The sequence below is a fragment of the Stomoxys calcitrans genome, chromosome 5 (genome assembly GCF_963082655.1).
Source record: "Stomoxys calcitrans chromosome 5, idStoCalc2.1, whole genome shotgun sequence".
NCBI classification, from domain to species: domain Eukaryota; kingdom Metazoa; phylum Arthropoda; class Insecta; order Diptera; family Muscidae; genus Stomoxys; species Stomoxys calcitrans.
In genome coordinates this window covers 155,694,052-155,721,776 of record NC_081556.1, presented here as the reverse complement: position 1 = coordinate 155,721,776, position 27,725 = coordinate 155,694,052, and the positions used below count along the sequence as shown (strand labels likewise).

General features: G+C 36.2%; 4 protein-coding genes across 6 annotated transcripts; 3 read left to right on the top strand and 1 right to left on the bottom strand.

Moving 5' to 3' along the window:
* Positions 1–2,353: 2,353 nt before the first annotated feature.
* Positions 2,354–4,732, top strand: LOC106096114 (zinc finger protein 141-like). Of its 2 annotated transcripts, none has more exons than XM_059369377.1 (4): positions 2,354–2,834; positions 2,893–3,093; positions 3,321–3,680; positions 3,740–4,732. In XM_059369377.1, the coding sequence occupies exons 1-4, from the start codon at positions 2,508–2,510 to the stop codon at positions 4,679–4,681; spliced, it is 1,830 nt and encodes a 609-aa protein (XP_059225360.1). In that variant the 5' UTR covers positions 2,354–2,507; the 3' UTR covers positions 4,682–4,732. The 2 variants fall into 2 exon arrangements, with proteins under 2 accessions (XP_059225360.1, XP_059225358.1); XM_059369375.1 differs by having other exon boundaries at positions 2,354–2,837.
* A 2,869-nt stretch (positions 4,733–7,601) lies between these two features.
* Positions 7,602–11,828, top strand: LOC106096115 (zinc finger protein 141). Its single transcript, XM_059369374.1, has 4 exons — positions 7,602–8,275; positions 8,333–8,539; positions 10,385–10,744; positions 10,806–11,828. The coding sequence occupies exons 1-4, from the start codon at positions 7,949–7,951 to the stop codon at positions 11,745–11,747; spliced, it is 1,836 nt and encodes a 611-aa protein (XP_059225357.1). The 5' UTR covers positions 7,602–7,948; the 3' UTR covers positions 11,748–11,828.
* Positions 11,829–14,948: 3,120 nt separating this feature from the next.
* Positions 14,949–21,832, top strand: LOC106096118 (GPI ethanolamine phosphate transferase 2). 2 transcript variants are annotated; one of them, XM_013263701.2, is made up of 10 exons: positions 14,949–15,332; positions 15,412–15,618; positions 15,685–15,856; positions 16,156–16,335; positions 16,406–16,542; positions 17,737–17,948; positions 18,018–18,223; positions 18,291–18,930; positions 18,985–19,433; positions 21,254–21,832. In XM_013263701.2, the coding sequence occupies exons 1-10, from the start codon at positions 15,178–15,180 to the stop codon at positions 21,686–21,688; spliced, it is 2,793 nt and encodes a 930-aa protein (XP_013119155.2). In that variant the 5' UTR covers positions 14,949–15,177; the 3' UTR covers positions 21,689–21,832. The 2 variants fall into 2 exon arrangements, with proteins under 2 accessions (XP_013119155.2, XP_013119156.2); XM_013263702.2 differs by having other exon boundaries at positions 15,242–15,332; positions 15,412–15,541.
* On the bottom strand, positions 21,704–25,524 carry LOC106096117 (origin recognition complex subunit 1). The gene is made up of 6 exons (XM_013263700.2): positions 25,141–25,524; positions 23,948–25,062; positions 23,566–23,870; positions 22,489–23,512; positions 22,043–22,377; positions 21,704–21,982 (listed from the first exon to the last, which is right to left on the bottom strand). Exons 2-6 carry the CDS (start codon positions 25,030–25,032, stop codon positions 21,837–21,839), a joined length of 2,895 nt encoding a protein of 964 aa, XP_013119154.2. The 5' UTR covers positions 25,033–25,062; positions 25,141–25,524; the 3' UTR covers positions 21,704–21,836.
* Between the last annotated feature and the right edge of the window lie 2,201 nt (positions 25,525–27,725).

The following is a 27,725-nucleotide window of genomic DNA, read 5'->3' as shown; positions in this document are numbered from 1 at the left end:
AACTCGTTGACAGATAGTGCACTTCGCATGAAAAATTGTACTCAGCTGTTTACGGAACACTACCTGGTAGTCATGATATTAAGTACTGGTATTCGAAGCCGTAAATGTAACTCGTTTACTATATTCTAGCCAAATCGGATCAATATTAAGACTTTGAGGGCTTCACAAATTATAGTACTATGTTGGGTTTTCGCAACATTTTTTCGTGATTACCTTTTTTAGATAATAGATTTTGGAGCAAATTTGCAGATTGCATTCAGTAGGTCATTTCCTTATTACTTATGAATAATTTTTCTTAAAAGTATTATGTTTTCATTAAGATTTTTATAGTGTTCAAAAACGTTACCGTGAAAAATATGTGTTTACAACTGTGAAAAACGAATATATTGGGTTGCCCAAAAAGTAATTGCGGATTTTTTAAAAGAAAGTAAATGCACTTTTAATAAAACTTAGAATGAACCTTAATCAAATATACTTTTTTTCTAAAGCAAGCTAAAAGTAACAGCTGAGAACTGACAGAAGAAAGAATGCAATTACAGAGTCACAAGCTGTGAAAAAATTTGTCAACGCCGACTATATGAAAAATCCGCAATTACTTTTTGGGCAACCCAATAGTACCAGCCTTTAAATTGTAGTTTTGGGATAGAGGTGGTATTCTATTCGGCTTTTCACGCGAAAAACTGTCAAACTCTATATTAAAAATGTATAACATAAAAACATGTGAAATTCCCACTAGGCTGTCAAATTTCTGGACACTTTTTAATTCACATTCTAAAAGATTGATAATTCCAAACTTGTAAACTATAAATTAAAACAATTAAAATGTGAAAAAAGGAACAAAATATGAAAAAAAATTTAAAGTCCAAACCACGCATTTGACCATGGCGAAACAATTAAAGGTGTTCTCATTTGTACAACAACTATAAATCATATGGTGCAATCTTGCAATTAAGCTGATCGTCGTTTTGCCAACAACCGCAAACAAATTTGGGTGCGTGTGTGTATATGTGTGCGTGCATGAGCGGAGAATATGCGAGAAAGAAGATAACAGCAAAGAGAATGCAAACAAAAATCTGACATCTTAATACTTCAAACCCGACCGGCTGTTAACAGCTGTTCTCGTCAGACCACCTTTTTAATCCGGCTTGACATTTGACGTTCTGGTAGAATTTTGATACCACTCTGGAGGTGGACAATTCAATGAGCTGGGCAAGAGAACCAACCTTCTTAATTCAACCTTGAATGAGATGCTAAAAAAATTATTTAATTATGTTTAAAAAAAACTATATATAAAAGTTTTTCGCAACTATTCCGAAACCTGAACAGAATATTCTACTCTATTCATAGCAAAATACATATTAAATTATTGCGAAATCCGACCGACTCTTTTTCTTTGTCAGAACACAAACAAAAGTCAAACAACAACACATAACAAAGACAACAGTATGGAAGCAGAGTTGATTCTGCTCATTTTGTAAGCATTTAATTACATTTGCAATTAAAATGTTGGGGAATTTATCCTGATGCAGCGACATGTTGTAACAAGATATATTCATTTGCAGGTAGAGGCAGTTGCCCAACAACAAAATATTGAGTGCACTATCTGTCAAAATCAGTGATTAGTGCAACTCTTATTTTGTGTATGTTACTAATTCACTCCATTTTTCGTTATTTGTGTGCCATGGTTTTTAACTATAATACACACATACAACTAAAACTCATTGACAGTTAGTGCACTTTGCGAGAAAAACTTGTACTCAGCTGTTTACGGTACACTACCTAGTAATTATGTTATGATTGCACACTAGTAAAAAACACAGAAATTGAAGCATAAGATGTATTAGAATCAATGGCATGATTCACTGAATTAAATTAAGCCAAGCGATCAGCCGACATACAATTTTTAGAATTTATGACAGAACTCTGCATTAAAAATGTCAGCATGCTTTTTGTTTACATTCTCCCGTCGTTTCTGATTGGTATATGCTCGCCTTTTCCAGCAGACAGCCCTAAATTTTTAACAAACCGCAAAAACAAAATTTTTTCGGAGAAAGGAATCGATAATGAAAGAAAAAAATTCAAATGACATTTGATGACATTCTCAATTGGCATATTTAACATCCTTAACGATGTTCATGGGTCCTATCCACTTTATGTTTTTGCAAGTGACCTAATTTTCTATAATGAATCCTGCGTTTTTGGGGAAAATTGCATTTAACTTGTTTACGGAATGATAACAAGTTTGATGTATAGTGTTATTGCCCATTGCTCGGATAGTTTTCGGAATCATCTGTTTAAAATGAAACCAATAAACGGCATTAATCAAAATTTAATTATCGATATAAAATGCAATATAGTCGATTGGAAACGTAAATATATGTCCATAGAAAAAGATTCACTAAAAAACAATTGTTTTATAAAATATAACAATAACACAATAACCGAGCGATTTTGAAAATTAATTTTATATTATTCGACTCCCATACTCATCTTCTAAAAAGGCAAACATGATTATCTGCGGAAATATTTATTTAGATGAAATAAACAAAACATTTGTAATGCAATGTGTAATTTGCGAGAAGAAGTCGAAGGCATATACAGAATTCACAAAACACATCAAGAAAAAACATAAAACATTAGATGCTGGCGACCAGCATCAAGAGGATTTAGTTACCACAACGCCCCCTCCACTGACACTTGTGCCTGTGAAACGGGAGGACGATTTTGACCCGGAGGAGTATGAAGAAGAAAAGCCTCTTATACAAATTAAACATGAAATGGAAATGGAGATATTGGAGGACTTGAGTCATGTTAAATACGATATAATTGAACCGGTAGTAAGTGATAATGGTGGTTTTATGATATATTGAAATAATATAAAGTATGTTTTAGGAGACAGCAGCTGTTGATCCAATGGCTTTAGACGAAAAGGAAACGTTGGATATTGCCGAAATTACGGACGATTTTGACATAAAAGATGAAGATTATGTGCCAGACAATGACTCCGAGGACGATTGCGAAAATTACGACGAAGTGCAAGATGGTGCAAGTTCTGAGACAGATGAAGATGAAGAAATGCCCGTTTCCGATAAGGTATTCAAATAAAAAACGCTTAGTGGGTTACTTTATTTATGATAACAAGGGATGCAGCATCAATTCCTTAAATGAAAAAACTATAAGTATGTTGGTCAAACAGGCAGAATAGTGTATATTCTGTACCATTGATTTTTTTCACTCATCACGATCTTCTTCGACATCGACAAGAAGGCTACAAATATTGTTACCATTGTATTTAATCTCTCTTTTTATTTCTATTCCAGTTCAATCCAACATTTTTTCGCAAAAAACGCTTTATCAACGATTTTCTGGATTTATACAAAAGTCAGCCTGTTTTATGGGATATTAAAAATCCCGACTTTGAAAATCCTGCTGCCAGAAAGGAAGCGGAAAGGGCTATGATAAGAGGCATGCAAAAGTTTAACATTTATATGAAGTCATCTACATTAAATCGTGCATTAAACACTGTTCATAAGTACTGTGCCATTATTAAGCACAATTTAGAAACAGGAGGGCAGAAAAAAATACCAGATTTCACTATGGGCTATTACAGCAAATGTGAATTCCTCAAAGATCTGATAATTAAAAAGAATATCTCTGGCGTTCAAGTCTCCAATAAGACGGTATTATACATTGAAAAGTACTGTGTAGATAAACTAATAGATGGCTTTAAATTTTTCAGAAACCACTTGAGTTCAAAGAGACGAACGAAACCACAACAGTATTTATTGAAAATTATGCAGCACTTCCAATTCTTTATGATGGCGACAATCCATCCTACGGTGATGTTGATGGCAGGCAAAAGGCATTAGAACAACTCTCCAACACCCTCAAGACTCAGCATAATTTAGATTTTAATGAAGATGCTTTAACAACTATCATTGAACAGCTGCAGTCTTGGTACTACAACACTAAGCAACGTAAAGAAAATAAGAATAGCAAAATAAGTAAATGCGAAGAAAAATACTATAAGAGATGTAAGGCGTTTTTGCCCGCTGAGCGGTTGCGGAATCGTTTTATCTGCAGCGTATGCAAGAAAAATTTCAACCTTCGTCACAATTTGCAGTGTCATCTATACAAAATTCATCAAATCGGAGAACTGCCGTTTCCATGTGACCAATGCGACCGGAAATTTGAATCGAAGTTCCAAATGCATGCTCATGTACAGAGAATACACGTTGGAAAAACATACCCTTGTAAATTCTGTGATAAAAAATTTGCGGTTCCATCGGAACTAAGGATACATACAAGCATTCATTCGACCGAGAAACCACACACATGCGAGTTATGCGGCAAATCATTTAGACTGAAGGTACAACTTGGATACCACGTTACGGCAATTCACACAAAAATTCGAGCTTTTAAATGCAATATGTGTCCCAAAGATTTCCTCAAGAAACGAGATTTAACCGATCATATAAAATCACACCTAAATATCAGAGATAAAATTTGCGAGACATGTGGAAAAGGATTTTCCAACTGCCACTCCTTAATACGACATCGTCAAATTCATTCAGAAGTTAAGAAGTTTGCCTGTAAACTGTGCGACGCCAAGTTTCATCAATTTGTAGGGCTCAATGGTCATATGAAACGAACACATAATATTGTTAAGAAACCAGCATAAGAAGTATCTAAAATAAAGAATTGGGTAAATAAAGATAGATTTTTCCAAATATTTTAAAAAGTTTTTGGAAATGAATGGAATTGTGAAAACTACAGAGCTAAAGGGCAAAACAAAAAGACAGAGAGCTACGAGTATTGTAATTGGAGCATTCTACTAATAATTCAATCTACTATTAATACAATCTAGCGGCAATCCCATGGCAGCCGGTTGTACATACCGGATTGACCCGATAGAGTTCTTCACCGGCAAGGGCTGCCGCCTCAGTGTATAACACACGTCTACAACAACAACAACACAAATTTGGAGAGAAGTTTTTACATGCGTCAATGTCTTCAGTATTAATATGTTCCCGCCAGTACTCGAAACCAGGTGTTCGTGTTATAAATATTTATAAATATACCTTCTATCGTGCTTTATTTTGTATAAAAATTTTAGTATGATATCCTGCAAAATTTTTGTAGATATTAAAATTTTTCTTAAAGCGCCAGGGCAAATAAAACCTCAAAATGCGTTTCCTGCGAAATTCATTTTTAGTTATAAACACATGAAAAATGATGGGATATGAACCCGCAAACATTTTCTATAGTGCGAGTCACTAAATCTGCACTCAAGGAAGTTGATATCATTTTTACTCTAATTAGTGTCTCGGTACGGGAGAAAACGTACCACTTGGCGATATATACCCATAAGAGACTAAATAAGGAGTAAAAAAAGTTTAAAACTCGACTACTGACGTCATTTATAAAAAAAAAATATTTGTTTTGCCTATTGTTTTTTTCCTGTTACAGTGAAACTTATTTTTATTTCTCTTTCTAATTTATTTCTTTTTCAAATCGAGATTAGTAGTCGAAGAGTTGTGTAGAGTTTTTAAGTTAGCGTCAAAACAACAACAAAAAAACTATTTTTAAATGTGTACCAATAACAGTAGATTATGAGAAACTAATTAGCAAACATGAATGATAGATTTCCGGCAGTAATGTATTTTATTGTTTTAAATCATGAAATCTCTACAATATGCATAAAATATGTAATTTTTTAAACACATACACATAGAACAGGTTCTTTGCCAAAAATAGTTCTAAACAAGTCATACACCCCCAATCTATAATTTATAATTTTGGCAAAGTACTCGCAATGCCTAGCGGTAGATTACTTTGACTGCTGGCTGAGGAGACTTTAGATCCCGGTGCTTATTGGACAAAGGGTTGGTTGGACCTAGGCGGTGAATTAAGCATTCACGTTGATTTTTGTTAGAGGTCGCGATCCAGTGGTACTACATGATAAAGAAGGCCTGTAACGTGAGATATGACTAGGCGGTGAATTAAGCATTCACGTTGATTTTTGTTAGAGGTCGCGATCCAGTGGTACTACATGATAAAGAAGGCCTGTAACGTGAGATATGACTACAAGCTTTCGTTATTGCAATTCTCAAAAATTCATAAGTTTGTTTTTTCGCGCCATAGGTGTCAAGTTAACTTCGATTCAGGTAATTACTCTTTTTGCAATCTACAAGTACCTGAAACCACTTTTAATTTTGTAGAAAGAAGACGATGTTGTTTTATTTTACTACTACAAGGGGCAAATCTCGTTTAATCGTTTAATATTATCTGTTATTGCATGTTATCGATAACTTACCAGTCAACTTTATACTGATAATAAATGTATTTGTGAACTGAGTACTGATAATAAGTGTGTTTGTGTACTCAAAATTTGTCCAAATTAGCAAAATTTTTACTGGAAGTCGTTGGCGCACTTTATTTGCCAACAGAAGATAGCAGGAGAGTGCGTGCGAGCGAGTTTGGTAATTAAGAGCTTGCAAATTTGTACTAGAGGGTTTTTCCCATAAGAAATTTGCAGTACCCCCCAGCAGTTTATGAAAACAGGCTGTTCAATTCAAACAAATAGCAAAATAAAGTAAAAGACCAAGGTGGAACAGCTGAAAACAGCCGGCCGGTTTGACGGTATAAAGATGTCAGTTCTATGTTTACGTTCACAGCATATGATCCTATATTGAAATGTTCTCCTTGCTCGTGTTTCTGTTTCTCTCATATTTTTTGCAGACGTACACACACGGAGGCAAGTTTCTTTGGTCGTGTTGAGAACAATGTCAATTTTGATGAGACCCAAGGCCGATTTAAAAAGGTGGTCTCACGACAACAGCTGTTAACAGCCGGCCAGGCTCGACGGTATTAAGATGTCAGATTTTAGTTTGTATTCCCTTTGTTGTTATCTTCTATCTCGCATATTCTCTGCTCATTTACGCACACGTAGTCACACACGCGCACAAATTTCTTTGTGTGTGTTGGCAAAACGGCGATCAGCTTGACGACAAACAAAGAACTGACATTTTAATACCGTCAAACCAAGGCGGAGTTAAAAAGGTGTTCTCACGCGTACAGCTGTTAACTGCCGGCCGGGTTTGACGGTATTAAGATGTAAGATTTTTGTTTGCATTCTCTTTGTTGTTGCCTTCTTTCTCACATATTCTCCGCTCATTCATGCACACTTATACACACACAATTGTTTTGCGTGTTTTGGCAAAACGACGATCGGCTTGATGGCAAGATGGGAAATTGCACTATTTAATTTGTGTTTGTTGTAGAAATGAGACCACCTCTAATTGTTTCGCCATGCCGTCAAACTGGCCGGCTGTTTTCAGCTGTTCGCATGAGACCACCTTTATCAATCTACGTCCATGATGCCATCCATTGCGAAACAATTAAAGGTGGTCTCATTTGTACAAAAACCACAAATTATATGGTGCAATCCTCCATCTTGCTATCAAGCTGTTCGGCTTTTTACTAACACGCGCAAACAAATTTGTGTACGAGTGTGTATACGTGTGCGTACATCAGCAGAGAATATGCGAGAGAGAAGATGACAACAAAGAGAATGGAAACAAAAATCTGACATCTTAATACCGTCAAACCCGGCCGGCTGTTAGTACCTGTTTGCCTGAGACCACCTTTTTAAATCCGCCTTGGTACATGAGCAGAGAATATGCGAGAAACAAGATAACAACAAAGAGACCACCTTTTGCAACTCTTATGGTAGTTCATATGAAATGTCTTATCGTTTAATGGCTCTTTACTCTCCTGCAAATTTTTACGGGAATAGTACGCGAACAGACCTATCTTATCCAAAACATATGATATACAATGGCTAGGTCTAAAATAAAACACAATAATAACCTACCGATCGAGTTTACAATTTTGAGAAATAATTTTACTTTACTTAACTCCCACACACAACTTCTAAAAAACAACAATGATTATCTGCGGGAATATTTATTTCGATGAAATGAACAAAACATTTGTAATGCAATGTGTAATTTGCGAGAAGAAGTCGAAGGCATATACAGAATTCACAAAGCACATCAAGAAAAAACATAAAACATTAAATGCTGAGGATAGGCATCGGGAAAATCAAGTATCCATAACGCCTCCTCCACAGACACTTGTGAAACGAGAGGACCAGTTCGACCCGGAGGAATATGAAGAAGAAAAACCTCTTATACAAATTAAACATGATATGGAAATGGAGATATTGGATGGCTTGAGTGATGTTGTCAAATACGATATAATTGAGCCGGTGGTATGTAACAATGGTGGTGTCATGTAATATTGTATTAATATAAAGTGTATATATTAGGAGACAGCAGTTGTTGATCCAATGGCTTTGGACGAAAATGAAACGTTGGATGTTGCTGAAATTGCGAATGATTTTGACATAAAAGATGAGGATTATGTGCCAGAAAACGACAATGACTCCGAGGACGATTGCGAAAATTACGACGAAGAAAATGATGGTGCAAGTTCTGAGACAGATGAAAATGAAGAAATGCCCGTTTCCGACAAGGTATTTAATCTATAAATTTTTTAGCAGATTGTATGTTCTATAAAACAACTAGAATGACGCATTAATTTCCTAAATTAAAAAAGTTTATGTTTATGTAGACTTTCCTACAGATACAAGCTGTGTCCGATAGACTGGCTCCTTGGCTTAGGGAGATATGCTCAGTTTGTATAAACATGTCCTTTAAATCTGTGGGATGGAGGAACACAAAGTTCATTTTCATTCCACAAGCAGGAAAACCTTGCAACACGAAGGTGAAAAATTTTCATCCTATTAGTCTGTCATCCTGAAGACTGTTGAGATTGATGGAAACATATCTTAGGGGAAAGATCCCTGGATCGCCTGTCTCGGCAACAGCATGTGTATAATAAGGGCAAGTCCACTGAAACAGCCCTTTACGACCAAGTCGCCTACATAGAGGGTTCTCTCGCTGTCAAGGAATATACAATGGTAGCATTTCTTGACATTGAAGGTGCTTTCAATAATTTAAAATCGACGTCATTCATGAAGAAGCTGAATGAATGACGCTACTGTAAGAATGTTTATATATAACCTAATTACTAAAAGATGCATTACGGGAGGCTTGGGATCTGTGGATCTAAAAAGATGGGTCAGCAGACGAACACCACACGAACATGTGCTGTCTCCTCTACTTTGGAATATAGCCATTAACAATATATTAATGTCCCTGTAAGAAAAAGGCGCAGAAGCTGTCGAGTATTCTGATGACGTGGTTATTGTCGTAAGAGGAAAGTTTCCTAGCACTCGTAGAGATATACTTCAGGAAGCTCTACGTACGTCGGCGAATTGGACTACCGAAAGTGGTCTTGGCGTAAATCTGCCTAAGACGGAAGTTGTTCTTTTCAGCAGAATACAAGCTACCCACAGTGGCACCCATTTAGAGAAGAGAATGTTCCATTTACAGAAATTGCAAAATGTCTGGGTGTTTTGCTGGGAAGGGAAAGAAAGGCAACTCTTGCCCTATACACCTGCAAATAGCCATTTGCAAAAGTTGGTGGTTTAAATCGAGTGTCATGCACTGGATATATACTGCAGTTGTCAGATCTATAATGCTATGTCAGGTTGCATTCTGGTGGAAGGCGCTTTAAAAATCCACCGTCTGCTCAATACTCAGCCGGGTCCAAAGGATGGCTTGTTTGTGTATCACAGCCGCACTGAGAACGACTTCATCTGATGCACTGAATTTAATGCTACACCTACTTCCTCTGGACATTGCGGCTAGACAAATTACTGCGACCACTGTTGTTAGGCTAAAGAATCATTCTCTTTAGTCATGCGGCGGCTGACACTGAGTTATCCTTGATACAATGCATTGCATTGCAATCGGGCATTGGTGGAACCCATTGTAACTGCAAAATCCCTTGGTTATCGTTTCTTTGATAACTTGTCTGATTTAGCGGATTTGAATATACGCAAGTTTTTGAGCTTTTTAAAGCGAACTGGATGGTTCAACGGTAGGAACAAAAGGCATCTTTCTTCTCCTGTTCCTGTGTTATCACAATGGACGATAACGTATAAGTGAGTCTAAAGGCAGACTGCCGCTAAATCCTATCCTAAACCTATTTGTCGATCTCGAAGTCACACCTTTAGTGTGTGTAAAGAGTTGGACTATTCGAGCAAAATAGGAAGTATAAATCCATATATGAGTAGATTCGTCAATGTCTGTCTGCTTAAAATTACCTGCTTGTAATTACCAACAATCTTATAGACAAGCGAAATTGGATCGAGTCAATTCGTCTTCCTTTTGCCTGAGTTTCTTTTTTGACAAGCAGGCTAAATAAATATTGCAAGTATTGTATTTCATGCATCTACAAATTTTTATTCCAGTTCAATCCAACATTTTTCCGCAGAAAACGCTTTGTGAACGATTTTTTGGATTTATATAAAGGACAGCCTGTTTTATGGGACATAAAACACCCCGACTTTGAAAATCCTGCTGCCAGAATGGAATCGGAAAAGGCTATGATAAAAGGCATGCAAAAGTTTAACATTTATATGAAGTCATCTACATTGAATCGTGCATTAAACACTGTCCATAAGTACTGTGCCATAATTAAGCACAATTTAGAAACAGGAGAACCGAAACAATTTCCAGATTTTACCATGGGCTATTACAGCAAATGTGAATTCCTCAAAGATCTGATAATTAAAAAGAATATCTCTGGCGTTAAAGGCTCCAATAAGACGGTATAATACATTAAAAAGTATTGTATAGATAAACTCTAATAGATGGCTTTTATTTTTTCAGAGACCACTTGAGTTCAAAGAAACGAATGAAACCACAACAGTATTTATTGAAACGTATGCAACATTTCCAATTCTATATGACGGCGAGAATCCATCTTATGGCGATATTGATGGTAGGCAAAAGGCATTAGAACAACTTTCCAGCACGCTCAAGAGCCAGCATAGTTTAGATTTTAATGAAAATGCTTTAACATCTATCATTGAACAGCTTCAGTCTTGGTACTACAATACCAAGCAACGTAAAGAAAATAAGAATAGTAAAATAAGTAAATGCGAAGAGAAATACTATAAGAGATGTAAGGGATTTTTGCCCGCTGAGCGATTGCGGAATCGTTTTATCTGCAGGGTATGCAAGACAAATTTCAACCTTCGCCATAAATTGCAGTGTCATCTATACAAAATTCATCAAATCGGAGAACTGCCGTTTGGATGTGACCGATGCGACCAGAAATTTGAATCGAATTTCCAAATGGTTGCCCATGTGCGGAGAATACACGTTGGAAAGTCATACCCTTGCAAATTCTGTGACAAAAAATTTGCACTTCCTTCGGATTTAAGGACACATACAAGCATACATTCGACCGAGAAACCACACACATGCGAGTTATGTGGCAAATCATTTAGACTAAAAACACAACTAAGAGATCATGTTACTGCAATTCACACAAAAATTCGAGCCTTTAAATGCAATATGTGTCCCAAAGATTTCCTCAGGAAGCGAGATTTATCCGATCACATAAAAGCACACCTAAATATCAGAGATAAAATTTGTGACACATGTGGAAAAGGATTTTGCAACATAAACTCATTAGTACGACATCGTCAAATTCATTCCGAAGTTAAGAAGTTTGCCTGTAAACTGTGCGACGCCAAGTTTCATCAATTTGTAGGGCTAAATGGTCATATGAAACGAACACATAATATTGTTAAGAAGCCATCATAAGAAGAATCTAAAACAAAGAATTGGGTACATAAAAATAGATTTTTCAAAGTATATTAAAAGATTTGTGGAAATTAATGGAATTGTGAAAATTGCAGAGCCAAAGAGGAAAACAAAAAGACAAGGCATTTTATCTAACTTGACATAAAATACAAAAATTTCCAATTTATAAGATGTCCAAAATTCTATATATAGCTTGCCCTTGAAAAAAAAATGAAACGAGACATTCATTTTTTTTTCAAGGGCAAGCTAGCTACCGCAGAAGATTAATATTCCAACCTGCATGTGAACTCAGTAGTTTAGTCTTAATCTTTTGCCACAGGCAAAATATGTCAGCGTTGAAATAGATTTCTAAAAGGACTATATTGCAGTTGCAGTTTAAATTTCTAGCTAAATCAAAATTTGAATGAAGAAACGTTTTCCATTCGCTCGCAAAGGTTAATGACGGGCGTTGACACATTTTTTCGCAGCTTGTGACTCTGTAATTGCATTCTTTCTTCTGTTCTCATTCTCATTCTAAGTTTTATTCAAAATGCATTTACTTTCTTTTAAAAAATCCGCAATTACTTTTTGGGCAACCCAATATTTAGATCGGTTAAGCCCTTTGTGACCTTAAGAATACGAGTTGGGAGATCGGTTTAGTTTTAGCTCGATAGGTTTGGCTTTTCAGTCGAAAAAGTAAAATTCCTCTCTGACAAGTGTCAACGCCGAAAACTACTTTTTTTACGCTTGGTAATATGAAGGCAATATTGAGTTGATATATACAATTTCTTATAGTCATGTTTAAAACAATTATGATATTTTGGTAGATATAATAATAAATGAATTAAAGCCGGTACTATGCCATTTTCCACAGTTGAAAAACACATGTGTTTCGCGATTAGTTTTTGAAACAACAAAAAACTCTGATATGTATGCGTAATGCGTAGGTATATTGGATATTTACTAACGGAAATTAAGTTTTCAAGTCAATATACAATAAATCGGCAATTTTTGATACCCTCTACCATAGGATGATGTCATTCCTAATTTCGTCATTCCTTTTGCCACACATCAAAATATTGATATTAGAATCGTCTTGGTATTCTAGGTCGATGTAACGTACTTGCCAAATATGATCTGAATCGGTTCATACCCTAATAAAGCTCCCATATAAACCGATCTCCGGATTTTATTTCTTGACCCAGCATAGGGCGCAATTCTGATCCGATTTGGCTGTCCATGTTGTTGTTGTAGCCACATTTTCATGTAGAGGTGGCGGTCCTCTCTCCTGTAGGTGAGAAAGCTCGTTCCGGTCCAAAGGACCGATCGCCAATAACTCATCTTGTCATATTGAGCATCATAGGCACTCAATATTTGTGCAAGAGCCGGTGCCGCTCGGCCTCTCACTGAGACTCCGCTCGATATCGCTGATTGTACGTGACTGCCGTTGCAACTACTCCACTATCCGCAACCTGTGGACGCTCGGTAGTTCGCAGCTAAGCTTCTCGAGACAGCAATTAACACCACACAAATTGGAGCTCAATGTTCCAGCCTGTGTGGTGCTCACAGCTATATTGTGCCGGTCCATAACCTCATATAACTCCAACAGCATGGCAATATTTATGCATTATTCTTTGTTTGTTTGTACCACAAAGAAATTGACAAATACGATATATTGTGGAGGGTATATAAGATTCGGTTTGGCCGAGCTAAGAACGCTTTTACTAGTTTTGCTTCAAAATTTGATCGCGAATCCATTATCTAAAAAATATCGCGTGAAGCGAACATAGTACCATACTTTATACGAAATTTGGGGTCGATTATGGATTGCAGCCCAACTTCAGTTGCAAACGGTTAAATTTGTTATAGAAATATCTATTGCTATAATGCAATACATATGTTTTTACATTTTTTTGTAGTAGCTGAACGTTCAAAATACTGAAATTAAATAAAACTGAGAAAAACTTTTAAATATGAACCAATTTTTTTATTTCATAGTTTTATCTCCTGGCAACGCAACTATAGTTGAGCGACTATCTATATCATCGACCCCTGATACCAAGGATGGGAACGTCAGTGCTAAAGTGCTTTTTTGAGTACCTTTTTGACACATGGAGCACCGTAGTACCCATGACATAATTACCAGGTAGAGTACCGTAAACAGCTGATTAAAATTTTTTCCCTCTGAGTACACTATCTGTCAATGAGTTTAGGTTGTGTGTGAGTATTATAGTTAAGAACCATAATACAACAAACAACGAAAAATGGCGCGAACTATTGTAGTAACATACACAAAATCAGAGAGTTCACTCAGTATTTTGTTGTTGGCGAACAGCCACTACCGCTATCGATTTAGTAACTTTTCAAGCACAAAAAACGTCAAGCAAACAGCTGAGCACAATTTTTTAAATTTTTTCCTTTTGATTTTCTAGTAAATCTATATGTTAAAGGCTTGATAACACAACTGTTCTCAAGCGAACAGCTGTTAACAGCCGGCCAGGTTTGACGGTATTAAGATGTCAGATTTTTGTTTGCATTCTCTTTGTTGTCATCTTCATTTTCACATATTCTCTGCTCATGTACGCACACGTATACACACACGCACACAAATATTGTGTGTGTTGGCAAAACGTCGATCAGCTTGATGGCAAGATGGCGGATTGCACTATATGATTTGTGGTTGTTGCACAAATGAGACCTCCTTTAATTGTTTCGCTATTTTACTCTGGTTGGAAAAAATTAAGTGTTTGTGGATGCATAAATAAGAAAGTACTTTTTTAATATAAGTTAATATACTCAAAAGAAAAATAAATATTTCTTTCAGAACATGCATCTCAATTAATCTGTACGAAATAATAAGGTTTGTGAGTGAATGTGCAGCGCTTTTGGTCTTGCAATTACAACAACAATTAAGATGTCAGGTCTTTGTTTGCATTCTCTTTGTTATCATCTTCTTTCCCGCATATTCTCTGCCTATGCACGCACACGTATACACACTCGTACACAAATTTCTTTGCATGTGTTGGCAAAAATATGGCGGATTGCTCCATACGATTTGTGGTTGTTGTACAAATGAGACCACCTTTAATTGTTTTGCCATGGTCGTCAAAGTTAAAAATTGTTTAACTTTTGTTTGCAGAGTCGCATTTTTCATTCTGTTTAGGTCTCTACAAATAAAATGTGTTGGCTGTTGTTGTGTTGTGTTATTGTATTGCCTACTCTAAGGATTCTATCAGATTTGCGAATTATTACCGGTTATTGAGAAATTGGTAATGTATTATAATGGTGACAGACATCGACGACGTCAATTCCAAAATAAGGTAAAGAATTAAGTTGTGACATGTAGCTGCCGGGTAATGACAATTATTCAATATATCAAAACAAAACTAATCGCTGCTACTTGAAGTAGAAATAAATAGATGCTAAATTCCACATTTCATTATATGAATTTATGGATCACACATTTAACTACTTGTTTTACATTCTGTCGGCGTTTTTTGGTGGCTCCCTAATTTTTCTAGTCGGCTTCTTTCCGGTGTCTCAGAATCTCGGAACAATTGGTAGTAATTATGGAAACTCATCACCCTTATCATTACACGATAAACGGTACGTAGTCCATTGGATTACTGAGATAAAGAAACAAGATAATTATTTCTGATTTTCTAACTTTATTTTGTGTCTGCAGCCTTTCTGTACCAAATCTGCAACACGAACAGGTGATTTTGATGTTAATCGATGCCTGGCGTTCCGATTTTGCGAATGAGACAAATATGCCTTACTCGCACAAAAAAGCATGTAGCCATATCAATATTAAGGTTAATATCCCTACAGTGACTATGCCCAGGTTGAAAACAATTACCACTGGAACTATATCAAATTTCATTGATATAATGTATGCATGTATGTTAAAATTCTTATGGAACTAATTTGCTAAATTTCTTGCTTGTATGTCCTTTAGCCTGAATTTGGGTAATACCGAAAAGTTGTCAGACTCTCTTTTGCATCGTGCGAACACAAAAGGTAAACGAACCGTATTTGCTGGCGATCAAACGTGGATGCAACTATTTCCGGATATATTCTTGAGACATTATGCAAATATGGATTCATTTTTCGTTAATGATTTTTACGAGGTAAATGATTATGTATTAGAAAAACAATTACCTTTCCAAAAGTGGGCTGGGTAAAAATAAATCTATAAATCGAATATGCTTCCTTTTGGCCAGCACGCTTGGGCAAATCGACGGAATAACTTTACCTTATATCAACCAGAACTATGCATATAGTTGTTTGAACGCTTGTCTACGGTAATCAGTTTTCGATTGGGAACAAAGGGAAGACTATTGTTGCGATTTACAAATACCTAAAGCCGAACTTTGGGGCTATATGCTCTGTTTGAACGCGGCATGAAATTTAATTATGTTTATTACAGGGCGACAAGAACATTACAGCAAATGTTCGCAAAGAGCTTGCTCTAAAGGATTGGCAATTTATGATACTTCACTATTTAGGCTTAGATCATATTGGCCATGTAGAGGGCTCACACAGTCACAAAATTTTTGAAAAATTGCGCGAGATGGACAATGTCGTGAATTATATATCAAGCAGTAAGGTAACTAACAAAAACTTTGATCTCTTTTAAGAGGTAAATCAACAATCTTAGAAAAATTAATTTCTTTTAGTTGTTTCAAAATAAATTGTTATTGGTGACTGGGGACCATGGAATGCGTAATGGAGGCAGTCATGGTGGAAGTGATAAAGAGGAACTTTATGTTCCTCTTATGTTGTTCTCGGACAGATGCCAAAGTATGAAACAAAAGTAAGTTTAAAATAAAAACGGTGTTTATTATTCACTAAAAATGGAATTAGCACAAGTTTAATGAACTTTTGGCGCTAGCTAAAATTGCTCATTTGAGCAATGCCATTTTTAATTTCTCGTCAATATTCCACATCAAATTATGTAAGGCACCATAACCGTCATAATATCCCTAATTTCTTAAATTAATATATATAAAAGCATATTTGATGTATTTCTGACAAAACGTTTCGTTTCGGCGGCACGAAATGTTTTTAATAAATGCCTTCAATATAATAATGGATTTGCTGGCTTTTGTATAACAAAAATTAAGATTCCTTGCAAACACCTCAAACAGTTCATAATTTTTCTCTTAAATATTTGATTCTGTTTAATTTCTTAAAAAAAAAAGATCTTTTGTTAGTGAACTAACATAAAAACATTTTAGTTGGTCGCCCCAGTAGCCGAGTTGGTATTGTGCTCGGATTACCAGTGTGTGGGTTCCATTCCCATTGGAGGGTTGGTCTGTCACTACTGCGGTATTGCAATGAACTAAAATAGTGTGAGTGTGGTTAAGAAAAAATAGGCTGCCGATGTAAACTTGGGGCATTTAGAATGAGAAAAGACCGCCCAGTTTGTTTTGACTTTTAATTATGCTTACGCATGATACATCTGTTAATGATTTTAAGAATAATTCGCCAACTCCAATGGTCCAAAAAAGGAAAGTTCCAAATGCAATTTTTGACTGTTTCTATGAGCGATTTCTGTTTTTAATATATATATATATATATGTATGTATCTATATTTAGAACTCTTCGACTTCTCTTTTTTACGATATCGTTTTACTTTTTTTTTAATTAGTTACACTCCTGAATACAATCAAATAGATATAACTCCTACCTTGGCGATTTTACTGGGCATTGATATTCCTTTCTCTTCCATTGGCTGTTTAATATATAATAATGTAATATATATAATAAAATATGTATATATATATATATATATATATATATATATATATATATATATATATATATATATATATATATATATATATATATATATATATATATATATATATATATATATATATATATATATATATATATATATATATATATATATATATATATATATATATATGTATGTATGTCTCTATATTTAGAACTCTTCGACTTCTCTTTTTTACGATATCGTTTTACCTTTTTTTTTAATTAGTTACACTCCTGAATACAATCAAATAGATATAACACCTACCTTGGCGATTTTACTGGGCATTGATATTCCTTTCTCTTCCATTGGCTGTTTAATATCGGAATTCTTAATGGATTACTCAAGGGAGGAACAATTGTATTTTTATTACTATAACGCTTTGCATTTGGTGGAGAAGTTTAGAAATACATATACTTTGAACGAAATTAAGACACAATGTAAATAGCTCAAAAATAACCTTATTGGTGATGAATTAAAATAATATCTAACCACCATTCCGTTTCTAGCTCTGACAGACTATTATTTCTGGTTGGCTGAGGCGGAACTTGAGCACAAACGTTTCCTGGAAAGCAATGCGGCAAGTATGCTTTCTTATGAGAAGGCAAGGCAAAATTATATGCGAGTATCGAAGAGTATATCAAAATTACTTGGTGACACTTTGGTTAAATACGACAACGATTTGATATTTATATCGTTGGTATTGACAACACTGGTGAGCATTGAATATTTAAATATTTTTTTTTTAGTAACTTTTTAACATGAATATGTTTATTTTGTAGGCTGCAATCCACTTGATAATTAACACACTTCTCAAAATATTGTCAAAATCTACGCAGTGGCCACAGTTTGTAAGCGGCCGTGTATTTTTAAGCGCAATAATGTCTGTAGCGATTAATTGCGTAGCCCACTTTCTCAACCTAATTTACTCTAGACATTTTGTGTATTCCGCCATATTGACTATTCCCATAGCCATAAGCATTTACTTAGGACTGGATATAATGGATTTATTTTTGAAAATGTTTACGCCCGTTACTTATAGTCGGAGATCACAGTTTAATCTTTCAATTTTATGGATTTTATTTTCGTTCCTATTACTGCACACCTTTTCCTTGTCTTCGTCTTCTTTCATAGAGGAAGAACATCAGACGTGGTACTATCTTGCCCCAACACTGTTGGTTTTTCTTGCTATACAAAACTTTTACATCAATGTGAAAAAAGTATGGAACGCCGGTAGAGATGTTGTTAGTGTGCTGGTAACGGAGCTGTGGCATAATCGCTCTTACGTATTGGCAATGCTGTTGGTTATATTTTGTCGGCGGCTCAATCAAACCGGAGACAAATTTCGTCATTTAGAGGATATTGGTGATGTCCTAGCCAGAGAGCAAAATTATGCCTATCTCTTGGGGATATTTATCACAGGTAACTAGTATAGCACACCTTATGCTCCCGAAATTCTAACTATCCTTTTTTAAGCTTTAATATGCCTTCTATGGACCTTAAACAACTTTAATACGCGACAAGAATTATGGTTTTGTGGACTAGCCTTGTTTTGTGTTTTTCTCTACCGAGAATGGGGCCAATACAATTTTTTGGTTCTGCTTACGTGTTGGATGAGTTTAGCAGCAATAACTTTTTTGCACTACCGCAAAATCTTTTGTATTAGAAAAAACTTTGCTTGCGATGTCAATGACAACTTGGTGCAGTTGTGGGGATCAAATTTTACCGTAATAGTAATAATCTCAGCATTGTTGCACAAGCCACACAATGTTATACTTGTACCGGCACTGATCTATACCCTAGACAGAAGTTATACCATGTGTGATAATTTGTATATGAAAGCTAAACGACACTATAATTGTTTTTACATAATGTTTAAAGTGTTCATAACTATTTTCATAGGAAATATGTACTATTTCTTTCAGGTGAGTACAAAATTTCTGTCTTTAATAAATGCAAACAAATTTCAATGTTTATTGCTAGCATTCGTGCTCGTAAGGGATTTTGTTTAGACTACTATATTAATCGGCAGCGGCATGGCCTGAAAATTCCTCCAATGGTCCGGATGCCATCTTACCACTCCCATAAAAGAACTGAAAATTTTCAGCATTGGCTAATTTCAAACAAAAGATCGCTTATGCTAGCCTATACAATTTCGAAAAATGTCTCTCTCAAAGCCTCGTCCTTTTTTGGACAGTCTATCGACGGTGTGAATAGCTAAGGGTGCTAGACCTAGCGTCCTGCTTGAAAAACTTCTTCAGTCTTAATCAAAGAACGTCTTCAACGCAATTTAGATATGTTGCTACACACTCAACGTAAAGGGACCAATTATAGTACGCTTTGTTTCTTTCGGTGTCCGTTTCAGTGCCCCAAAAATCAATGCTAACGCGGTTCCGTTAATCTTTTCGATCGTCCTGAGGAGACATCTACCGGCGAGAACATGACAACAACTTAAATACACCGAATAGAAATCAGTCGAGCCACACTTGTTTAAATAAATGTATTTCTTTGATAAAGTTTTCAATTAATAATGTTTTTTTGCAAAGCTTTCATATTTAATTGTACTGTATGTTTTATTGATTTTTTAAACGCCACACAAATCAGGGCCCACAGTTCCAACCCGTGTGGTGCTCATAGCCACCCCGAAAAAAATCATCGTCACTTAACCGGTTCTGTGCTAATCGGACACTTGGTTAAGCTATTCAAAGAAGGGAAGATCATCACAGGGTTGATAATTTTGATACATTAGTACTTTTTTGGACCTTAAAAGTACCACGGTACTTCCGTTAATCGTTTGATACCTTTCGAGAGATTTAAATGTTGTTATAACCTTAGTCGGGCTTAATAGGAGCGCCCCGGTAGCCGAGTTGGTAACGTGCTTGGATTACCAGTGAAGGGGTTGTGGGTTCGATTCCCGCCAGAAGCCTTGGTCTGCGCTACTGTGGTATCACAATGGACTTAAAATTGTCTAAGTGGGTTTGTGAAGGACTGCCACTCTTATCTTACCTAACTTAGTCGGGCTTAGCTGTTCATTTCTGCAAAAGTTTATGTCATACTCCTTAATTATAAATGTCCTTTACGTTAATAGTGATATATGTAAGTGGAGAAATGAAATTAGTGTACCCAAATAAAGGATTTAACGGATGCCAAAATCTCAATCTACGGCAAATTGAGCGAAGCTTTTACCAAGAGTCTGAAATCGAAATGAGACCAGTAATTCTGTACACTGGGATCTATCTACAACAGTTCTCGCCGAAGTCATAAACCAGTTTAATTAGCTTCCTAGGCTCTAGCCTATTGTAAGCTAGCTGCAATGACGGCCTCCAGCATGGATTCACACTCTGTATCAAACAATATACTTCTTTGTACCTAAATGATTGACACTATTTCATACACTGACTTCTAACTACGCGGTAAAAAGAAATCGGAGTATAGAACAAAATAAAATGACGCCGTCGATATACCAATTCTACATTTTGACTTCTTGAGTATGGCACACCTCTGCCTAGCAATGTCTGAACCGGTTCATGAGAAGGTACAGATTCGCAGTAGGCAATTTTTGTAAGTGTATTGAATAAAGGTATCTGAGTAACATATCAACGAGTTTTTTAAATTGTTATCTAATTCCTCCAATGTTTAAACAAATGTTTTCTTGCATTTATATGTAATAGTTGTTAACATCCATTTGCTGAAATATCGTTTAAGGATCTATAAGTCTTACTGTTATTTAAAATTTTCATTTCAGGGAAATTCGAATAGCCTGTCCACTATTGACTTGAACCCCGGTTACGTTGGCCTCTCCTCCTACAATCCTTTGGTAGCAGGTTCATTTATAACTTTAAACACATACAGCGCTCCTATAATATCGTTTCTTTATTTAATGTGGCACATGTTTACGACACGAAAAACCTGTTTGCCAACGAACCAGCAGAATTCAAACGCATCGTTTTTAAACTCCAAGGACGATGATCTGTATCTAGTGATAAGCTTATTTGCAGCTGCCACTGTTATGCCTGTGGCTGTTTATTGGCTGTTGTTGGTGGGTTTCCGCCATCATTTGTTTATCTATTCCGTATTTGCACCAAAGGCTTTTTATGAATGTTTTAATATATTAGTTTTTTATTTAAATTTTATTTTAACAAATTTGTACTTTAGGCTATTCCAATTAAACAATGAGTGAAACAGTAAAAGAAAACGCTTGTCATGAGTGATGAAAAATGAAACTACAACTATGTGTTTATACAATAAATAAAATTTGTTAGGATAAGTTTAAATCTAAAACTATTAAAATAGCATTAAAATGACAAAAGATGATTCTAAACTATCTATCAATTTGTATTATTGACCTTTAGTGCGTAATGTATGTCATCCATGCTAACGTTAAGCAGGATCTTTTGAAATATATCATTGCGTGAATGCTCGCAAATGAGTAAGCGTTCAGAACCCAGTTTCGAACAGATGCGCAATGCACGCCCTAGAATTGCAAATCAAAATCAAATGTATATTGTCAAGTAAAATAATTGTGGAGCATTACCTGGTGTTGGTGTAGATGCACCCATGAATGCAGCTATTGTTTCTATTTGCGTGTAGACACCCATAAATGATGTTTCTTCTACGCCGGTACGTGTAACTTCTGCAGCAACGGCCTGTAGGAATATTTGCTCTAACCGAGAACAATTTTTAATGGCCTGAACTTTTGCACTAGCAATCATTTCAGCCAGAGCTTGTTGCACGTGCATCATATTGACACACTGCATTGAATCTTTGGAACTGTTCTCAGGCTTTGATGCTGCAGCGTCGGCAATCTCGGTGGCCCGACGACAAATATCGAGAGCGCGTCTTGCATCCCCTGAAACTGCGGCTACTTTTCTGTTTTTGAAATAAAAAGATTATGATTTAAACGAAATACATCGAAAAGCACCGGAATTTTCTTTATGAGATGGTCTTAACATTCCAAAAACAGATACTACTCTTTCTCACCTTGCTACGAGTTGTACAGCGTCTCCTTTGAAAGCCGTGGATCCATTTAGGCGACCGGTGACAATCTCTTGTAGTTGTTTATGTGTGTACGGTTGGAATGTTAAACGTGTCAGGCCCAAACGTGATGTTACTTTTCCCATGAGCAGGCGTTCTGGTAAATCCATAGTATTTGCTATAGTTATTACCACCAATCGGGCTGCCGCTTTAGTTGGCCAGTCCAGCAGATTATAGACAACATCTTGTCTGCGATTACACAATATGTCCAATTCGTCTACCAGCAACACAGTTGTAACACGCCTTGGCGCTGGTGTTGTAAAACGCTTTTCCAGCAGCGAGTGGGCATGTTCCCAAGAAACGGTTTTGCCAGTAAGTTGTCTATAAATGTGGACATATGCCTGGCGGGGTTCAGTTAGGCGCATTCCATTTATTTCCAAAAAATCGAAAGGGGGTAATTCATCGTCGGTCACCTTTTCTTGTAAGGTTCTTATGACACCGGTAACAGTTGCAGTTTTACCTGTTCCAGGTACGCCAGAGACGTACATGCAGCCTCCACATTGATCTTGAATCTTTCCCTCAAGAAAAGTGTAAATATTGTCGAATTCTTTTTCGCGACAAGGCAGACTTTGTGGTACCACTGAAACATGCAAGCGTTCGCGAGCAATTTGCAAATCGGTCTTGGCCTTTTCAGATCCAGCTAAAATTCCGCGTTTCTCCAATGATGGTTTGATTTCACCTGATCTAATCATTTTTAATTTTTGAGAGGGTGTTTTGGGTGTACCGGACACATCAGATGTTGAACTTTTGGTTGTGCTTCTTTTTCCTTTCGATGGTGTTTTTTGTGGTGTCTTTTTGGGTGTAGATAGTTCAGGCACATAATCATCATCTCCATCATGATCGGCAGATTTGATGGATATAGATTTTCTTGCTTTCGTACGCTTCGGTGTGTTAATGATGTCATCTTCATTGAAGACTCTCTTCTCAACTATACTTGACAATTGTATACTTCTTCTAGGTGTTCCCTCAGCTAAAACAATTCTATTAAAATATGGCTGATAAAAACGGCATTTTTGTACATACCAAGCCGGGTGGTGGCGGATTTGAGTATACTCTTTCTTCTGTTTGTAATCGGTGTACTCTCTGATGTATCCTTAGCAGGTTTGGTGGGGGTACGATAAATGTCAACATCTGCCTCCTGATTTTGTTTTGAACTTAAAATCCTTTTTTTATTTGATGGCGTACCTTCCGTTGCAGACTTTGATTTTTTTGTAGGGGTTTTTTGCAGAGTATCGACATTTTGTTTTACTTTTCTTAAATCTGTCTCTATCTCAGGTCTAATAGATAATGGGTCCTCTTCCGTGGAAGCCAGACGTGTTGAACGTCGTCTGCAATAAATCGAATTGTGTTGATGTATCTCAACATGTATATGTATGTTGTTTAATTTACTAAAAATGTCAATTACCTTTCCGAGAGCCTTAGCTTAATTTTCATATCATTTTGCGGCTCCTTTCTATCAGGCGTATCCTTCACAATAGAATAGTTTAAACAATCGGAATCTGCTGTGTTGTCGGCACCATTATCTAGACTCAAGTTCAAATTTCGCTTGGCCGCCGCAGCTCTTGACCTTGGAGTAACTTTGATATTTTGTTCTGCCAGTGGCGATGCCGGCAGGTAGTTTGCATTGATTTCATCCTCACCCTTATGTTTGCCACTTGGTGTTGATTTCTTCTTGGCCGACAGCCGGACTACGCTACGTCCTCCAATTATTTTAATGGGGGACACTTTGTTTTCGTTGAAATATGAAAGATTTACAAATTCCAATGGATTTGTAGCACTGATGGAAGCTCGACGTTTACGATTCGTTCCATTATCATCGCCCAAAGCAGATCGTCTCGCTGATTTCTTTGCCGAAGCAGCTTTGGGCGTTTCTACTGTAGCTGATTTTTTACGATCACGTTCACTACTTTCCGATTCATCTCTGGCAAATTCCAAAGGAACAAGGCGATACGAATTTTTTACTTTAATAAATTTATAACGGCAGACAAACATGGGACAAGCTTTTCGTTTCGCCTCAAAATTTTGTAATAGACCGGAAGCAGATGCGTCGGAACTGCCGTAAATAACACTACATTTGCGATAGATCGTCTCCAAAGATATATCGGGGTCGTAGGGGCGATGCTCTTCTATGACTTCGCAATTAAAGTCTATACAAATCGTATCGTCATCAAAATGCTTATGAGGAACACATTCCGGGCGGGAATACCATTGAACGATAGCGCGACAGGGATCTTTCGTCATGGACATTTCCCTTAGCTCATACAGATGGATGATTCTGGCTATGTCAGAGCCCTCAATGGTGTCTGGATCGGTTGAATCTGCATTAGCAACAAGCACAAAATCACCAACACTCAGAGTAAGGGGACCGAAGATACACTTGGTGTAGAAATATACGTTTTTATGTTGCAAATGATCGACGGAGACTAATGGGTCGTGAGCCCCAATCCACTTGACAATTGGTGCCGATTCTTCACTTTGTTTTAACACCATTTTTATTGTTGTTAAAACAAAAAGAATGTACTAAATTTATTTTTAAATGTAAGCAAAATTGGCTGGTTAATTCTCTTTGCTATTCTCCAGGTTTAAAGTTAAGCAGACCTCAGCGTTTTTAATTAATGCTCTTTCCTCTTTTACAAATAAAATAGCCAGCCAGGCCAGGTGGTAGATGCCTTTGTTTATGTGTGTGTACGATTTGCGCGCCAAAACAAATATTGTTCTCAGTCACGATAACATGCTGTGACGGCTTTGGACAATCGTTTTCGGCGGCTTGTTGGCAGGTCCTAGCAAGATATATTTTGCCTGGTAGTGTACTAGGCAAATTTATTTACGGTAATGTAATTAGTCCAGCTGATGAAATTTTCTAATTCCAGATTTGGATACAAATCCCGCCTTAAAGGTTTTATACATTTTCTTTCTTTTTTCGTTTGAATTTATAATTTACACGTTTATTATCACAAATCTTTTGATCTTTTGGCTGCTACACATGATAATGCAAATAAAACAAGAATGTCAATTAGTGTCAAGTGTCAAGAAATTTGACAGCTTAGTGGGAATTTTCGCCAACTTGCCACTGGGATGTAAAGATGATTTCGTTGGGCTAATGACCTCACCATGGCGAAACAATTAAACAAGCTGATCGACGTTTTGCCAACACAGGTATATAAGTGTGTATACATGAGTAGAGATTTGCAAGAAAGAAGATAGCAACAAAGAGAACTTAATAATGTCAAACCTGGTCGGTGTTAACAGCTGCTCGCGTGAGACCACCTTATTTAATCCGTTTTGTGACCTAACCTTGTATAAATTTGCCTAAGTAGTATACATCAAATAGTTAAGTTTTACGCGAGAAGTGCACTATCTGTCAACGTTTTTTGGTTGTTTGGTTGGGTGTGTGCAGTATAGTTAAGAACCATAATACACACAAACACCGAAAAATAGCGGCAATTAGTAATAAACACAAAAGTAGAGCTGCACGAATCACTGATTTTGACAAATATTTTGTTGTTGGGCAATTGCTACTATCTGTAAAGCTGGGTATGCACTTCTTGCGAAATTTTCGGTTGCATCCAAGACATTTATGTCGCCACTGAAAAATTTTTGGCTCATAAAGTACAGATGTGCTGCGATTAATCGTTTTTAATTGCAAATAACTTTATTTCATGTTGTTGTAGAGCTATTAAAACATACATATACAAACAAGAAAATATTCACCAATGCCTATTATGTCACCCTGTTACGCGAAGAAAATTTCATTTGAGCTGCGTACTTGCAAGCGAAATTTTCGGTAACGGTAACGAAAATTTCGTTTAGGATATATCAATGCATTTCATATGATAACGAAAATTTCGGCAGAGGTACATACTGCGCTTAAATGAAAATATCTTGGATCCTAGCCATGGTACAATTAAGAGGGGTACCAAAGAAACTACTTTGAGTGGCAAATGCCCTAATTTGAAATGTCAGAGTGGTTTTAGAATTAAATTTAGTTTTACAACTTATTTTCTTCAAACGTGTTTTATATTTATCATTATAACACTGTTTTGTTGCTTATGGGTGGAATATTGGATCAAATACAAAATTCTTTTAAGATTTTAGTAAAAAACACAGGTGTCCTATTAAGCCTTTGACATTTAAATTTACTGCAAAATCAAAACAAAAATAAAAAGAATTGTACTCAGCTGTTCGCATGACCTCACCTTATAAGTGCCTGGGTCCTTGCCAAATTTATACAAGATAAAGTCACTAGAACGTGAAATGACTTGTTGAGGTTTTAAAGGTTTTTCACATTTTTAATGGTTTAATTTGTAATGTAAACGTTTATAATTATAAATCTTTTAATCTTGTGGCTGTTTAACATGACAATCCAAATAAAAACTTAATTTCATGTTGCATGGACATGTCAAATCCTGCATTTTCATTCGTAATTGCAAGAAAAAATTCTGCAATGCCTTATATATATCCCAGGATTCACTGAATAAGGTTAAGCCAAGCGATCATCCGATATACTTTTTTTTTAATTTTTGGCATTCTGTGTGCCGAATGGTAGCAAAGTTGAAGGGATAGTTATAATATGACGTTAAGTATGGTGAATAATTTTTGAGTAACCTGGGGCTAGCATGACATAATTAGCAGGTAGTGAACCGTAAAAAGGTGAGTAAAATTTTTTTCTCGTGAACTGCACTATCTGTCAATGAGTTTTGGTTGTGTGAGTGTATAATAGTTAAGAACCATAACTTACACCAACAACAAAAAATGGCGCGAGCTAGTATCCATGACATAACTACCAGGTACTGTACCGTTAACAGCTGAGTACAATTGTTTCTCGCGAATTGCACTATCTGTCAACGAGTTTGGTTTGTGTGTGTATTAAAGTTAAGAACCATAGATCACACACTCACCATATGATTTGTGGTTGTTGTATAAATGAGACCAGCTTTCATGACATAATTACCAGCATAATTACCGTAAACAGCAGAGTACAATTTTTTCCCGCGAAGTGTACTATCTGTCAACGAGTTTTGGTTGTGTGTATTATAGTTAGGAGCCATAATCATACAAACAATGAAAATTGGCGCGAACTAGTAACATACACAAAATCAGAGTTGGACTAATCACAGATTTTGACAAATAGTGCACGATTTTTTCTCACCAGTGTAAAATATTACCCCCTGTCATTTTTACAT